Source organism: Sciurus vulgaris (genome assembly GCF_902686455.1).
Source record: "Sciurus vulgaris genome assembly, chromosome: 8".
Classification (NCBI taxonomy): Eukaryota; Metazoa; Chordata; class Mammalia; order Rodentia; family Sciuridae; genus Sciurus; species Sciurus vulgaris.
The window spans coordinates 32287223-32305940 of NC_136468.1; the positions used below are offsets into that span (position 1 = coordinate 32287223).

Consider the following 18718-nt stretch of genomic DNA (forward strand, 5'->3'; position numbering starts at 1 on the left):
TTCTTAAATGCCCTATCTCTGAACATTGCTGCACTGGGGACCAAATCTTCAACACATAAACTTTTGGAGGACATTCTGGGTCTGCACCATAACTGCATACATATAAATCTTTCTAGACTTTCATTGCCTTACCTTACAAAAAAAATCTTGCCATTAAACTATGTTCAAAAGCTTTGGCCATTGTGCAGCAGAGAGTTCATCTGATCACACACTTAGAGATTATCAGAGTTGAAAAAAAACTGTATCCTATTAGTCATACTCCAATACTTGGACCCACATGATAATATCCCTGCCAAGTGGCTACTGTTGGTGTGGTTGTATAGCTCTAGTCAATCAGAAGATAAAAGATACTCTCCAAACACAGAGTATTACTAGTAAGACATTTATTAATAATATCATTACAATTATTTCTAAAATCCATTATTATTTCACTGGTGAAGAGGCAGACACCAGACTAACTCAGCCAGACGATTACTACAATCAAGGTGACAGTAATGCAGACACAGTTGAACTGCTATAGAAGACATGACACATTAAGACATGATGGAGCAGATGCAGGAATTGATAACATTTTATAACATTTTTAAAAAATCTGAGAGAACCTAAAACTGATAATTGCATGTAGATGAAGATACCGGAAAAATCATTTCTTTTTAAGTTAATTCTGTACCATTTTTAAAAGGTCTATCATCTATGTTATTGTTTATGTCAAGTGATATCTGCATTTAAATATACTTTAAGGCACTTAAATATAAACTCATGTGTATGTTCATATAAAAATATATATAAAAATAGAGTATTCGAAGGAGGCGAATATTCATACTAAAGAATTGCTCAATCAAAATAGCTCCATTTTTGTATTTTAATGAAATTGAGGTATTTATAAATTAAGTTCAGTCATATATTGAATTAACCTTCTCAGCTTCTTTTTCCTCAAAAGAAAAATAATCCTTTAAAAGCCACCATAATGGTGAGATGTAATCTTACAACAGAACATTTGCATAATTAGGAAATTAACCATTTTGAACCTAAAAATATAGAAAAGAAAATTTTGGATACTAGTAATAGGTATGTTTTATATGTATGCTACCATTTTAATTAAAAAATAATTTGTGGGCTATTCTAAATTTGGATTTGATACAGTTGCTCAAGAAAAACAAAAATATAGATACTACTAACAGAACTATTTGGGGACATATGCAAATGCTTTATACTAACACACTGAGAATACATAATCCTTTGCAAAATATTTATCTAAAATGTAATTGTAAACTTCAATTACATAGTCTGTCTATAGCAGCAAATAAAAGCTTCCTTGCAAAATATCATGAATGAAACATAATAAAGTAATACATGAGGAACTATATTTTGTTCCTTGCTTTAAAATTATCTAAATCATCAATTTAGAATGCAGTTACCCATCGAAGTTGACAGACAAGACAGGAGGGAATGTTTATGAAAAACACAAGGAGTGCAGAATTAAATATATTGGTGTTTTAACTGTGAAATGTTTCACTTCCTGTTTCTCTCATAGAATCTCTTCAAGTTCCTTGTAGGGCAGCATTTCTGTTCTTTCCCTTTAAGTTATAAAATTTGAAAAGTATAAGAAGAAATGTTTTCCATAAGCATTAGATTCACAAACTCTAAGTCATCTTAAATGCCACATTTTCTCCTGGTAAAGAACATAATTAAAATCCCTACTTGCATGTGGAATGTAATTGCTTCTTGCATTTTAATATTAATGTACCTCCAGAGACTTTAACACAAGACTGAAGAGCCTGATCCTCTTTCCCATCAATGCAAGTGTCTATATTCCTGTTTATTATCACAATGCAAGACCTGGCCCACAGTGGTCCTAGATTATGATTATATTTCAAGTAATCATTTTCTAGCTTTATCATTCACTCTGAAACCAACTAATTGTTCATTTTCACATCTTGACTTTGTAAAACTATAGGAAAAACGTGTTATTACTCTTATTTTAGCAAAGTGTGCATGTGTGTGCAGGTGTGCGCTGGTGTGCATTAACGTGTGGTTGATCCAAGATACAAGTGAGGCACGTTGTTTGGTTCTCTGACCATCCTTCAGGTGAGAAGCTTATCTCTACCTCCTAACTCCTTGTTCTTCAGGGAGCCCGTACAGTCCTTTTACTTGCACACATCCTGCTGAGAAGGATTTCAGAACAAACCTGATTTATTGGACCTCTGACGTGATATGGTGATTGAGGATTTGTTACTGAGTCTTGTTGTAGTTTACTTTGATTGCTGAAATATTTTCCCACAATATGATTCTTTGATCTTTTCATCTTAATAAAGTGGAATTCTTTGGATAACTTTGCTTTCACTACCTGCAAATAAAGAGTGATAAAATGAGACACAATCAAGGGCATTTAGACCCTGCATATATCAATATTACTAATTCTCAAGATAGAATTGCATTTCTGCCACACAGATGTTGCCTGAAGGCCACAAATACAATTTACATAACCAAGAACCAGGGTAACTTATGTTTCAAAGAAGACAAAGGTTGAAATTAGAATTCTTGTCATTTTTCATACCTTCAGGCAGCTGTTCCCAATGCAACTAAGAACTGTCACAGATAATGTTTCCACATGCTGCTCTGTGTGTGCACGCGTGCGTGTGTGTGTGTGTGTGTGTGTGTGTGTGTCTTCAGTCCTGACAAACCAACACACAGTGTGACATTAACACCAGAATAGAAATAACACTGTCGTGCCTTTGCCAGGTCACTGATTGACACTTGGTACTCTAAATCTGTCATGGCACCAATCCATAGAGTGGCAGCTAAAAGTATTTTCAGAGAAAAGAAAAAATATTTTTCCATTGCAGATCCCTAAAGTGACACTGTAGCAGGTTGTAGTTTCATTTCTCTGGGTGCTTTACTATGCCATGAAATCTGAGAAAGAGCCTAAGCTTTACTAGCTTAATAACTTGTGTATTTGCAGATATATATGTAGCTATAGTTTTATCCTAAATATTTTTGCATAAGTGGTATTACAAAACATTCATAAAGCATGAAAAGAATTATAATCAAAAGTTTCCTTCCCTTTGTGGCTTCCTACCCCAAGTCATTCATTTCCTTTCCATATAACACCAGTTTCTTTGTGAATCCATTCACAGTATTTTATGAATATTCACATAAACTCACACAAATAAACAGAGACTATATTTATGAATTATTTGTACATTTCATCAAAAAGTTATTTTGGTGGAATCCTAGGTCTATCAGTCTCCATCACTGGGCTGATAGAATTCAAGTTGTTAGCACTAAAAGTTCAGGGGCTTTCCCCTGAGGTAGGGACAAGAGAAATTGGGGGACAGCGTGGAAGTAGAAAAAGAGAGGAAGAAAAGGACAGAAAATAGGGCCAAAAGTTTTGGGTTGCTTTACAAATGAGTAAATTTTTACAAATTATGCTTTACAAATTATGAATTGCATTATTTTAATGCAACGGTGAAACAGTAAACTATTATTGATGACTAATGAAGGTAATATTAGCTCACATAGATTTTTAAAAATTCTTCTGAGTACTATGCAATGATTTAGGTGCATATTTTTGATTCCATATAAGAGAACGCAATGAGGCATTTATCCAAAAGAACTAAAGTTGGCATACTATAGTAATACAGGCACATCAATATGTATAGCAGTCTAATTCACAATAGCCAAGGTGCCCATCAACAGTAAAATGGATAAAGAAAATGTGGTATATGTACACAGTGGAGTTCTATTTAACCATGAAGAAGAATAAAATCATAGCATTTGATGGTAAATGCTAAGTGAAATAAGCTGGATTTAGAAAGCTGAGGGTCAAATGTTTTCTTTCATGTGGAAGCTAGAGCCAAATAAGGGGAAAAAAGGCAGGAGGGTGGATCCCACCAAAATAGAAAGAAGATCAGTGAAGTTGAGGAAGAAGATTGAGGGGGAGTGGGGGAAGAGACAGGAAAAGGGAAGAACTGTGGATGAAACTGACAAAATTATGCTATGTACATATATAAATATACCACAATGGATTCCACCTTTATGTATATCTACAAATCACTAATTAAAAAATAAATAGAAGGAAGACCAGTAGAGTAGAGGAAGGGAGGCAGAGGAAGGGAGGAAGGGAAGGAAAGAGGAAGCACTAGGGACTGAAATTAAGTAAATTATATTTACTTCATTATAAATTTATGATTATGTCTAAAATAAGCCCCACTATATGAATAACTAGAGTGCACTAATAAAAAACATAAAAAGAGATTCAATGAAAATAGCTCCTCTCCAATAGATACTTGAAAAAATATAGAGTATCTATTTAGGAGATAAGTATTTATAATTACATTGCAGTTGAATCCAAAGCATTTTACAAGTTATTTGAATGGAAAATCTGTAAAGATCTACACTAAAATGTGAATAGTAGTAGACTTTCAGGGAAGGTATTTCAGGTGATTTTACACATATTGGTGTAACTTTTGGTTGTTTTCTTTTAATACAATGAATGTGCAATACTTTATAACCATAATATTTTGAAACTATTGGCATTCTGAATAAAAAAACGTTAACAGTAATGTGTTTAAAAAGAAATTACACCTTGGTAACCCCAAAGAAATGAAGAGTTTTCCTGTAGCTATGGGAGGTTTGGTTTTTCTTGATCAGGCACTTGGATCAAGTGACTGTTAGGAAGGGTATTGAAATCAGCAAGTCATGGTAAGGAACCCCTATGGATTGTAATTCAGAGATCAGTTTGCAGTTACCCACCAATTGATATTCCAGATTCTAAGGTTGTAAGTTTCTATTAAGTCCAGTTCTTTCCACCCCATTTGGTTATATTGTAACTCCAAATGTGATAGTCTGGAGAGGACACCTGTGTTTTCCTGTGGGTTTTGTTCTTTTAGAGAGGTTTGTACTCACTCAAGATTAGCGAACAATCTTCTGGACGTTTACTTAAGGAAACACTTAAGCATAAATATAACATTCAATCTTTAAATAATATTATTCCAGTGCCCTGAAGCCAAAATAAGGTAACTTTTGCTTATAGAATTTTATCACAATTTTATCATAATTTCTGGCTTTGCAATTGCCTGATGATCTGCATGCTAATAACATATAGAAGAGACAAAGGTCCATTATAAGACAAAAAGTTACTGTTGTTTAAACATTATTTTAGTATTTTGTGTGATTTCAGGATTGAATTTCATGTTACCTTACAAATGTTGGATAATGGTAGTGTAAATTTGTGCAACAATCTTCAGATTCATAAATAGAATATTCTAAAATACATATCTCCAGTGTATTTGCTGAAGTGCATAACTTTCACTCAAAAGTAGTGTCCATATTTTGCCAGAGCTCAATGGGAAAGGGGATAATTAGCATCTGTTTCTGAGATCATTGAGTTGATATCTGGGAAGGGAAGATGGACTAATGGGGTCTCCCCTGATTTCCAACAGCCAACCTAATGCTTCTCGAAGGTTAATACGTAATTATAATATTTAAGATGGACTCTTCCACACACATTTGGTGATTGACCCAACAATACTTAATTCTTTTGGTTTCCTTTGAAAACTGTTTTTCAGGAAACAAAGATGATATTTCCTAATTCTTTTGTTTAATAAACATTATCTTGATATCAAATCCTAACAGCTGACAAATATATAGGATTATTTCAGTTTTGATGTATTGAATGATTTATAGAAATTTCTTCCAAATGCTATTGTGAATTAAATCCAGAGGCACTAAAAAATTCTAGTATTATGTGCTATACCACTACCACATACAATTTATTTCAAGAATGCAAAATGTTTCAATATTTTGAAATATATTATTGTAGGAAATTACTAAAGAATTATGTGGAACCATAAGACTGTTTGTCCCTAAAACCCAAAGGAATCTACTGAAAAAATAATTAGATATTATAAAGTTGGTATTTAGAAATTATGAAGATTTCTGTATCTTTTCAATGATTAACAGAAAATTATTTGAAAAATTCCATTACAATACTAAACAACTTCGCCAAATTCAATAATAATCTATAGGCTGCAGGTGTACATACAAAAGTTCAATGAGGACTGAGGATGTGGCTCAGTGAGAGTGCTAATCTAGTATGCATAAGGAAGGCCCTGGCAAAACACACACACACACACACACACACACACACACACACGCACATTGTTGGGAGTGCTAGTACACTCCTGTAATCCAGGTGACTCTGGAGGCTGAGGCAGGAGGATTGCAATCTTGAGGCAGCCTCAGCAATTCAGTGAGACTGTCTCAAAATAAAATAAATGGAATTAAATAAAGGTTTGGAGATGTAGCTCAGATCCTCAATGTTACAAAATAAACTAAAAATAATGAAAAATGTATGCATGGCCAGGTGCAGTGGTGCACACCTGTAATTCCAGTTTCTCAGGAGGCTAACACAGGTGAATTGGAAGCTCAAGGCCAGCCTGGACAGCTTAGAGAGACCTTGTCTCAAAATAAAAATAAATAAGGACTGGAGCTGTAGCTCAGTGATAGAGCACTTGCCTAGTTTGTGTGAGACCCTGGGATTAATTCCCAGTACTGGAAAAAACTAAAATACAAACAAAAACGCATGAACAAATGGGAAGACACTATATCAAAGCTTCACAAGTTGACTGAAGGGTCAATGGTAAGCCTAACAGGATGACAAGTTTTAAAATATATCTTTAAGAATAAATAGTACTTTGGGCTGAGACTCAAGCTCAGTGGCAGAGTGCTTGCCTAGCATGTGTGAGGCACTGAGTTCCATCCTTAGCACCACATAAAAATAAACAACAACAACAAAAAGGCATTCTGTCCATCTATGACTACAAAATTATTTTTTTAAAAAAAGAATAAACGTTACTTTGTTTCTTTCATCTTTCCCCCACAAGCCTCTCCAGTATTGGGGGAGGGGATAGGAGGAAATAGAAGAGCTGCTGATCATGGGAATACTCATCCTACCAAGGTGTATTGTCATTGTTTACTTTGCTTAAAATTTTTTTTTTTTTCATGGTGCTGGGGATAGAACCCAGGTCCTTGTGAATACAAAGTGCATATTCTGCCATTGAGCTACAACCCAGCCAAGGTCCATGGTCTTTGGATCCTAGGGACAGCTGGTTTTCTCTGAACACTCTATTGCCACTTCAGGAATACCACTCTTCCATCTCCAGCCTTTCTTCTGTTCTTTGAGACTCATGCCATTCAGGGAAAGCTTCATCTAACATCTCTCCAGTGTTGACATCCACTAACTTCTGTTCTAATCCTGTTATCATTCTAGATATTAACAAGGTGGTTTCACCTTGGGTCAGCCACTAATCTTGGAGTTATTCATCTCTTGGGCAGGACAACATGGATGAGAGAGTAGTGCCTGCTTTTATGGGAGGATCCCAAATTTGGGCTGAGGGATGCTATGCTATGTGGCCCGTGTAATGTACAGAGGGCCAGATGTTCCTACCATGCTCTTTTGATCATAGGGGCTGAGGTGCCTCCTGGGAAAGAATCTAAGCTCTTTCCTCTACTCAACTTCTGATAAAACTTAGCATGCCTCATCTCTAAAAGGTGTGACTCCCTAGGTTCCATGGTAAGCCAAGAAACTATAACTAAATGCCAAAACACCAAAAAAAGAAAAGAAAAAGGTGTTTCAGCAAACAGTACAACTCATTGGAACCCAGGCTTTGGAAACCCTGTGATGGAGAACACACAAAAGGACAGAGCAAGTCATCCAGAGAACCATACATATATGAAACCCCGAGGACATGTGACAGCAGAGCAGAGGGAGAGAGCTGCCATGGCCAGTGTCTGGGGCAGCTGCAGCATATGGGCTCTTAGAGAGACAACAAGGAATCAGGAGTTTCTTCCTGTGTTGGAAAAGCACTGGCCATGAGAACAGCCTGTCCTGGAGCATATTGTCCATGGTGGAGAGGGCATGTAATACTTGCAAGAGGTAGTGTTCCCTCACGAGCAGATGGAGGAAAATTCAGGGTAAACAGGGTTACATATATCATGTTGAAGGTCTATGCATCTCTCTTTCCTATCATTAGAGAGGTCAAAGCTCTGAACACCTATCATTCAGTGCATAAACTGGCATGTAATACATGCTCAATAAATTTTTGTTAAACTGGCAAGGATATTTTATCTTGTATTTTTGTGTTCCTGCCTTGATTCAGATGGCAAATTTCTTTGTGGAAACAACCTTAAGTATCATGCTTTCTAGGAATGTAATAGCAAAGTATGGCTCACAGGCTGAGTATAAGCAGAATTCAATAGTGGAATCGAAGGAACAAGAATATTCATACTACAGATTAGAATGATTTCATAAGCTACCATTGCTCCCTTCTATGGAGAAATAAGGCAGTTCTAAATAGAACCTAATGTTATATAAATCCAGTGACTTTAAATGTTGACAGCCTAATATATTTAATTGCATAGGATTAAAATCAAGAAGATAGGTTTAAAATGGAGCTATGTACCAAAATGAAGATAGTCTCCAAAGGAAAAAGAAGGAGTTTTTGTTTTTATTGTGAAGACTTATTTTTTGTTTTTATTGGTTCTTTTTAGTTATACTTAACATTGGGATTCATTTTGACATAATTATAAAGACATAGGATATAATTTGCTCTAACTCAATTCCCAGTATTTTCCTTTTCCCTTTCCTACCCCACCCTGTTCCCTTTTCTCTTCTCTACTGATCTGTCTGCTATACACTTTTGGAGGTTTTTGTTTGTTTGTTTGTTTGATTAGTTAGTGTTTTGTGGATGTACATGATGACATGATGGTAAGATTCAGATGTTTACCATGAATTCAGGTAACCCTTTTGCAATTAACCAAAACAAAAAAAAAAAAAAAAAAAAAAAAAAATTGAAAAAGGAAACAAAAAAACTTATACTTTGTAAAATAAAATTTTAATGATTTTTTTCCACCTAATACCCATCTTTCAGTCTTCAGAGTTTCTGCGTTAGGAAACACGTGGAGTAATTCAGATATGGTCCCTATCCTCAAGGGGACTATATAAAGACACATGTCTAAGATACTTGAAGTAAGAACAAGAATGAAGTGACTTCAAAGACATTGTCTGAGAGCAGCTCTGCAAGGTCAGGCACCATGTTGTTTCCATGTAATGAATAGTTCCTAGTACATTAGGAAGATTTAGTGCTAATTTATGGTGGGCAGATAATCTGTTTACAAAGCTATTAATTCTCTGAACTTATTTGTAAAAATTAGTATCTAGCACTGCTGTCAAACTACTCTGAGTTTCAAAATATTACTTTACTTATTTGCATAGGCTTTCCAGTGGACAAAAAGGAGTTAGTTACATTTCTAAGGCTTGGAGATGTATGCCAATAAGAGACGTTTGATACCTGTGCAGTAAAGAGCAAATTGCTTCTTTCCTTTGATCTTGCCTGGACATGTGCCCACTTGGGTCCTTCCCAAAATCAGAGCACCATTTAGGGCTGTTAAAATCCAACTGAAGTGTCAACTGGAAAGTAGCCTTGCAAGAGAGCTGCTAGCAATACAAAGGTTACTCTGGGGAATAGTGATAATAATAAACAATCAAAATGAACCATTCAAAGACATCAATGAAAGATTGGAGCCTTGAAACAGAGACTAAAGTCTCCAGATATTTGAGCATAGTGGTCAGCTCCCTCAGAGAGAAATACTAATGGTTTCACACATCTAAATGCTTCTCTAAATTTGGGTGCAGATGTCTTGGCCACTGAAAAAGAGACACGTTTACTTAAATGGGAAAGAAACCACTAGCTGTGGTTAATAGTCCATAGGTATATGATTTGGGAAATGTTTACAGCATTTAAATATGGGTGTTAAATGCCAAATTTTTTTTTCCATTTTAAACCAGAATAACTCCTCTTCTTTACCTTTACCTTGTTTGCTTATTTTCTTTTTGTGACTTTGTTGTGTTGAATTATATTTAAAATTAAGAAGAGGTAAGTGAAGGGCAATTGGTGTCCACAAAGTATAATAACCTATTAGATTAGCATTGTTCTATGTAATAAAGTGTTATTATTTATTATAAGTTATGTTAAAATTTTTCTCACAGCAATGTTCAAATTTAGATTAAGTTAAGGATAGGTAAAAATTTTCAAGTAAATTTACAGTGTATTAAAAATAATTTACATTTTTAAATATTTCAACTACAGAAATTAGGGTCACTTAATTTAGGAGCTGGGATCAAGAACTATATATACACTATGTCGATAATCACAATTTTCTGTGACTCAGTGAAACAAGAATTGAAATTCTGTGCTTTGCAATAGAAAAGTAATGTTTACTTTTTCATGGGTGACTTATATGTTAAGAGATCTCTCAGTTTAGGATTACAGATCTATCCACATCCCTACATCATTAAAAGCTTGGGCACACAGAATTTTAGAAGGCACACCAAAGGCCACAATTCTATATGACTGGTCTTGGCTAATGGCTTGTGTTAAGACTTTTCAAGCAAGTGAAAGAATTTTATCAATTACACAACGAAACATTGCAACTTCTGCTATTAAACGTCTGATAACTTTAACACTCAAAATTGGTTCCACAGAAGTGTTCAGAATGATTGTATCACCGTGACAATTAATAGCTGCATCTAAAATAACTTTGAATTTTCCAAAAGCCAGTACAAAAAGGGCAGGCTTGGTGAACTGGAAAGTGCCAGGCAGATTACAAGCAAATACCTTTCCTAAAACCGATCTTGACCTGAATAACCCTGAAGGAGCTTCTGATGTAGTTCCAGGTTCACAGAACAAAATAGAAAACAATTTTCTTGGTGCAAGTGTTCCAGAATCACCCTAGACTGGATCAGAGGGATGCTCTGATTACAAACATGTGTCATGATCATGAGTGGGGTCTGAAGAGGAAGGAGGGGAATGTCTTTCTAAGACTGGAAAACATGAGATTGACCAGGCCAAAAACGCTAATGTAGACTTTTAGGATAAATGTATGCTATTGAAATATTTTTTATTTGATGCAGTCATTGTGCAGACTGCCATTCAGTTCAAGATCCCGTCACAAAATTATGACCAGCTGAAAAAGTAGCCTAAGAATAAAAATGAAATGAAATAAAAATAAAGCAGCAAACAATAGCTAGAAGCCAGTCTTTATAATTCATGATTCCATTTCAGAGCATCATGCACTTTTGACAGATAATAGAGAATTCTTTCAATTCACCCTTTTCCCCAAATATTTAATTGTGGCCACATGATATAAACTATGTTTTGATTGAAGGGAGTCCAGCTTTTGAATGGGCCAAAGATTCTGAGGATTAGGGGACAAAGCTCAAATGTTTTTGAGGAATGACTTTTGCTCTGTTTGGGGTTTCTCGATTTGCAATGAGCATCTTGTTCGTCTCCCACCCTACTTCTGATCCTCAACCCTTCTTATTCCGACAGCTGAGCCTCTAACTCCTACCTCTAATTCTACTTGACTGGTCTTGTGTGGACCGATGTTTCAACTGCTGGCTTCACTGTAGGGATTTTCTCAGCTCAGCTCTGCCTTTTCAAAGGAAATCAATTATCTCTGCTCAGAAGGGCTCTCCAGTCTCCTGACTGGGCATTCTAGGCCTGGGGAGGTGAGGAGCTCTATCTTCCATGTGCTAAATTTCACTTTCTGTTTTCAGCCCTCAGATTCATTTTTCTTTACCTGTGTTTTTGACTCCAGACTCTGCAGCTCAATTTTAAGATAGTAGGTCCCTGACTGCATGGACTGGGATAGTGGACTCAGTGGTCTACCAACTGTGTGCAAACTATTTAGAGCATTGGTGGACAGGTGGGCTTTCTACAGTTTGTGTTTCCTTTCTCTGGGCATTTAAAGTTTCTGGTTTCTTGGCCTGATCAGCCACATTTCATAAAATAAATGAATTTCTTGTCTGAGTTGTTATTCTCTCTTTTAATTTGGGAGGGGGCGTAAATAGCTTTATGTCTGTAGAATCTTGGGATTCAGGTGGAAGAGAAGATAAATGCTTGTGGTCAATCTGTCACATTTAGCCTGTATTACATGCAATATTTTGAACCCTTCCCAAAGTGTTTTTAGTGGGATGTTAATGGTCATTCTTACAAAATAAAAGTGGAGCACATAGGGAACAAGGTCATGAAGAAACAGGGACTAAGTGTGGCATTGTCATTTCTTCCTTCTTCCCTCTCTGCACCTTTTGCAGAGCTGCCAACAGCATCGTGTTAGTACACAGTGCTGGAGGTTCACAGCCTCTGTGGTCCCTGGGAGAGAGTCCAGGGAGCAATTTGCCATTTTCAGTGGAAAACAAGTAGTGGTTACTAATTATAATCACTTTATACTTTGGATCTGATTTGCTCCTTCTTTCACATGCTTAAGAAATAAGACTGTTTTAGTTCTTTCATTTAACACATATGAAGAGCCTTTTAGGAAATATAATCCCTTTGAAAAAATGGATCCAACACTTGAATTCATACAGCATATTAGATATGTTTGTGAATAAACTTAAGACATCAAAAATAAGAAAAGTGGTTTGTGGCTAAAAATGTTTGGGAAAAACTGGATCAAACCAAGCTAGACTTTACTTATCTATCTATTTATCTATCTTTGATTCAGAGTCTTGTTGTGTTGCTTAAGCCAGTCTCAAACTCCTGGGCCCAAGAACCCTCCAGCCTCGGCCTTCTGAGTTCTGGGAACAGGCATGCCCTACTTCACATAGCTCAAGCTAGACTTTACTTGACATAAGAGCTTTGTAATCACTTAATATCATAATATTATTTGAGAATTCATAAAGCAGAGACATATATAGTATTTCTCCAACCACAGACCTGTTATTGCCAGGCTAACACATTTAAATATCATGTAGGAAATGCTAGTCAAGGCAGTTCAGTACCTGTCTTCATTTGATTTCTTCAGTTGGTGGTAAATTCTAATACATAAGTACTTATTATGCAGAATATGAAGCAGTGAGGGTCAGTATCTCTTTCTTAACTGAACTGCCATTCTACATTTCAGTACTGCAGAGGTTGGGATGTATAGCTGACTCACGGAGCCATAGTACTAGTTCAACATACAGAGACTGATGCCTCTTCATTCATCCTCTATTTAATTACTCTATTTAAAAGAGAGACCCCGATTTAATTGGTGTTACCACCATTCGATATGAGATATTTACTTTAAAACAGATTTTTTGCACACAAACACCTTTGAAAGGGTTGGGGTCTGTTATCACCAATGAATTCATCCTCTATAGGCACTGCTCTCTAATCTAATCAGCTGGTAGAAAAGATCAGGGTTCACTTGCAGACAATGAAATGAATTCTATTCATTTTATACATAAAGAGCTGGAACCATTTTAAGCAAAGAGGGGGGTGGTATAGAAATAGCAGGCAGTGGGGGTGTCTTGATTTTCTCTCAGTACAGAGACATTGAAAGATATTAAAGAATTACATTAGATTTGAAGTATGGGGACATTCTCTTGGTGGAGGCATGAAGGATGGATTCAAGTAGGTGAACCTGGAGACACTGAGACAGAAATATTGCTATAGTCTAGAGCAATAAATGATAGGGAAGAAAGAAGGACCTTCTTCTTCCCCACTTTCTACATTTGCCAGCACCTACTGAAAACTTACAGGTGACCTTGACCTCGTCCTGACCCAATTATTGAGGGAATTGCTCCGAGAGTCCTCCTCTCTCCTGTATTTTTAACATACCTCTTGCTTGGTTTTTTCCCTTCTATTCTCAAACAAGCCAAAAGCTTTTCTCCTCTAAATCCAAAATCTTTCCCTCTTTGTTATGTTTAATTGTTGAGAGACTTCACAAGTCCCCTTTTCTCATGTCCCAGATTTCTTCAATCTGTGGTAGTCTAATTCCTGCTGCCAATATTTTACTGTACTCTCAAGGTGGTCAGAAAGGACTTTCTTACACAATGAACCATTACCTCTAACTATAATCTTCTAACAAAAGGCAGGGGGCGGGGGGAAGAGGACTTTCTTTATTGCAAAAGCTGAGCATTTTGAGATCCTTTTCTTGGATCTATCTGTTACCTGTGACAGTGTGGAACTTGTCTCTATCTCCCCTTCCATATTTTCACTCTCTGGCTTTCTATGGCTTCATACTCTACTAGAGTTTTATTATAACAGTTTATGCTCTAAATTCAGCTGCTCCTATTTCTCCAGACTTTGATCTGTTCTTACAGTTTCGGCTCTTGCCGATTTACTGATGACTCCCGACTGTACCTCCAGTCCTGACTTGTCCTCAAGCTTCGTACTTGGATATTCGCTGCCCATTGTTAGAGATCACCACCTGGATGTCCTGCAGGCATCTCAAACACAACAAGTTCAAAACTGAACTCCTCATTTTTCTCCTAAGCTGGTACTTTTTCAGTTATTCTGACTGGATTCCTATCTTACTTTTCTAATCAACCATCAAGGCAAGGAATCATCTTTGGTTCTTCCCACACCCTCATTCCACAGATAAGACCAACAGCTATTATTTTTTTTTAAAAATAGGGCTTGGATTTGTCCACCTCACTCTGTTCTGGTTTGGTGACTTGGTCCTGTTTTGGGTAGGCCTTTACCATCTCTTGCCTGACTTCTGGGAGAAAAAAAATCTCCTAACTTACCTCCCTGACTCACACTATATCTGATTTCTAGGATATCACTATTTCCATACATCACTATTCCTAGACTTAACCCTCTGAAACAAAAACACTCCTCTCTTTAAAGCCTTTTCATGGGTCTCCACCACCTACAGAACTGAAGTCGAAGCTCTGACCAGGATCTGGCTCTTGCCTATTTTTTTTTCCAGATCCCTTTAGTAACTGATGCTCTACAATGTTCAGAATGTCTTCTGATTACCTGAGAAGAGTAGGTATTTCAGAGCTATGCATTATCCCATGGAGTTGGAACCATCTTCCCTCTCTAGTCACTTGATTAGGGTCTATTCATCCTTCAACAATCAACATAGGTGGCTTTCAGATTGGGCTATGTGTCCTTCTTGCTGTGATCACAATAGTTTCATATACACATCACTGAACAAATTGTTTCATAATATGGGGTTTTTAAAAATGCCTTAGTCCTTGACAACAACATCTTGAGGACAGAGAATGTGTCTTAGTAATTTTTACCTCATTACCATTTAGCTGAAGCACTGAACTCAACAAATAAATATTGGATATTAAAAGAATAAACAAGATTAAGGAAACTGGAACAGTATAGAGGAAAGATTTTAGAGACTATTTAGCATATAAACAGGACTTAGTAACTGGTTATTTAAGATTGTTAGGGGACTAAAGAAAGATAAGCAAAAGTCAAGGGTGTCTTTAGTTTGTAAATGGCAGTGCAAGAGAGTATCTTATCTTAGCATATAACAGAGGGGAACAAACTTAAAGGAAATATTAATTCTCCCTTTGTGGGACCTGCTGCTTTTGACATGTTTTTGGGAATCCTTTACGTGTTCTCTTGGCTCATTTTGTAACAGTAGTAAAATAGAGTAGGTACTCAAAAATATCTGTTAAATCGACTTACGTTACAAATTTATTAAAAATAGCTATGCTAAGAGTTAAATTCTAGAATCTTCTGTATCAGCTAACTATATGTGGTTCATTATTTTTCCTGAAATGTAATTTTTTTAGGTAGATGAATTTTAAAGTTATTTTTCTCCATTGTGTTAGATAGTAAATTTTTAAAGTTTAAAGGAGAAAAACATTTCTAGTCCACATAATGTTTTATTTAGTTAAGATTAAATAATAAAGATTATAAGGTGAAGATTAAATAATAATGGGAAATCATCTCTAATAAGGAACCGAAACTCCCCTCTTTTATTCTTTTTGCTGTGCCAGAATCAAAGGAAACCTGCAGGTATTAGTGTTGGGGCCGTGATGCCAGATGGTTTTTCGTCAACTGAGTCAAAGCTCTAGTTACATTTTCCAGAAAACGAGATATTGTGTAAGGTCTGTACAACTGATTAGACTAATTAATAATCACACTGCAATTGGTGGTGAATTTGCCTCTCCGGCAACTAGGTTTGGGCTGGTAACATTATTGAATACTTGCCAGTTTCTAACTTGTTCACAGTAATGTTTGCCACATAACAGACAGTACAGTCCAAAACCTCTCTTGGGCAAGAGCTACCTGGATCCTGTTTGTTGTCCTGCATAAACACTGGAAAACAAAATTCCATTTCCACCCATTAAAAAAACACCTGCTTTTCTAATCAGCAGGAACTTTTTAGTCAAAGTAGAGGTAAACCAGTTGGAAAACTGTTTATAGATTCCTGGTGGCAACATATTCTCTTTTTGTGCCTTAACAGATAAAAAGGTGCTCCAAGACCTTTAATGTCACCTATGGCAATAAGAGCTCACTGATGCAGCTTTGTTATGTCTGTGGTAGAATCCCATCCACAAAGCAAAGAAGAAATGTCAAGGTCTTACTGTAATGATTATACCAATAGTCTTAGGTACTCTTGAAACTGTTGTGGGAATGGTTTAAGTGAACACCAGAAGGTACAGCCCCCAAGCCAAAATTCTTATGGTTCTAATACAACTGTTTCTCATTTTGTTATTATTTTATGGCAAACTTGAATTTTTTACCATGCTCATAAAATGAGCAAAGAGCAAAAAATGACTATCAGCAGAATGTTTGCCCTTCAATATGTTTTGCATGAAATTCATAATCAGCTTCTTCCTGGCTTGCTGCATTCATCATCAAACCATTCTTTATAAGGAGGTTTTAGATTTTTTTGATTGCTTGTAATAAGTTAATAGGGATTTAAGATGTTGGCTGATGGTTTAGAAAGATTATAAAACATCAGTGTCAGCATAGAGACTTCCTGAAGTACAAGTGGTACAAATTGTCCAAGAGTTAAGCAATAATTATGCCTGAGCAATGAACAAGTTTGGAGACTTTATGATGAAGGGAGTCAACAAAGAAAGATGATCTTATCAACTCCATATTGTAACTGAAAAGGCAAATACTCCCAGAGTGAATTTCGGCTCAATCATGAAAACTTACAAGTAGATCACACTACCAGGAATCAGCTGGGAGAATCAGAGGAGGGTCCTATAATGGTTTGCCATCAAAACAGTATGCATTAGAGATAGAGCTAAGAAGAAACAATTTGTACATAATCAAAGCACAAAAAAAGATAGAAATCAAGCAAGTGAAGCAATTTTACCTGACATGCTTAAATCATTATTTTGCTAATTTAGGATAGTTTTTATTAGAAATAATTATAAATCAATATCCTAGTGTTGATGGTTCAAGGAGTCTTTTGGGGGGTTTTCAAATTCCATGGCTGTTAGCATAAACCAGTTGATACTATGGCAGGAGAAAGGTGGAACCCCAATGGAAAGGACATTTTCTGATTTTACTTGGAGTCAAGTTGGAAATATTGGAGGACATTTCCTTGTTAGACTTTCCTTGTTAGCCCTAAAGGCTGGGGGAAAAAAACCAAACAAACAAAAACTAGATACTCTCCCCACCAAAAACTAATTGAAGGTACATTATATAAACATAAATAAATAAACCTTTTCTAAAAGAGGGGGAAAAAAAAAACTAATCTGTATGTTGTCTTTCAAAGTCCCCATTTTTGTGGATTTGCTTTTGTGATCCACTATGATCCTGGGTTGGTTCAGCTGACAGTTCATTGTTTCTTGCTCTTCCAGGCTAATGTGCTTGTGTTTCTAATCCCCACTTTTTGCAAATAGGATAAGAACTCTATGGGTGGTATATTTTCTTGTGGAAGCAATTAGTAGGCACACAGTCTCCTACAACTTAAAATATGTTCTACAGCAGCACAGCCAAGCTTCAAACTGCTAGATCAAAATTTATCATGTCATGTTCTCTACTTCAACTGCTGGCTCTCACTTCTCTGAGATGCAGTTGCGTTGGCCACACAATAAACTAAGAAGCATCCATCAGTAAATCATACAGGACTAGTGAAGCATCAATAGCTTTGAGGTATTTGTAAGAATCTGGGGATGAGGATGAAATCTGACAGTCAGCTAAAGGCTGAAAACTGGATCAGAAAGAAGCTTTAGTTGTTGTCTCACTAGTAAACCCACTAAGGGATGCATTCTGGTTAAAAAAAAGGAGCCAAATGGGAAAGGAAGAGTGACTCAGTATTTGATGGGAAGGTTAAATGGAGGCTCTCTTCCCCTCTGTGTCAGCTGAATCTCTTGAGACCTGGACCCCAAACAGCATATGTCAGGAAACCTTATATTCCAACAGGTCTCTGGATAATCTATTTAGGACTTGAAAAAGTGTGGGCAAAATCCAGTTATATAAACCCCTGTTTCAATAAAAGAGTTGTGAGATGAAAAAGGAGAGAGAGAGAGAGAGATTTCTACATGAGTTTTCCAAATACCTTGTGGTTTTCTTCCCCTTTGAGGAGTTGCTTCCTTTTTGCTTAAAACCAAGTGAGGGGGCATTCAAAAGGCCAACTTGATGAGCTGGACACATGTCTACTGGGACTTGGGGGCGGGCATTAGAACTAGTATAAGATACTTGCTGTAGATTCACTTTCAGGTGACAGAGAGAGCAAGAGTGAGAGAGAAGGCTTCATTGGGAATTAACTGTATTTCCAGCAACAGCGGAACAAGGATGCATGAGTATTTCTGTAGACCAAATGAGAGCAATTAAGTATAGCAAGCCTAGTGCCAACTTGAATATCTTCCAAGAGGATGCCTGGAGGGGCAATGTGACCTCCAACAGAGTGGACTGTTAGTTAGCAAAGGGCCAAAGAAGGAATCCAGCTGTAAGAGATG

At 36.5% G+C, this 18718-nt stretch overlaps 1 protein-coding gene across 1 annotated transcript in view; it reads right to left on the reverse strand.

Annotated features, from left to right (window-relative positions):
- Window positions 1–368: 368 nt before the first annotated feature.
- The window catches only part of CPED1 (cadherin like and PC-esterase domain containing 1), a 273570-nt gene continuing 255220 nt past the window's right edge, over window positions 369–18718 (reverse strand). The window contains 1 exon segment of the mRNA XM_079152537.1: window positions 369–2347. Coding sequence (XP_079008663.1) covers window positions 2126–2347 — 222 coding nt within the window. The 3' untranslated portion in view covers window positions 369–2125.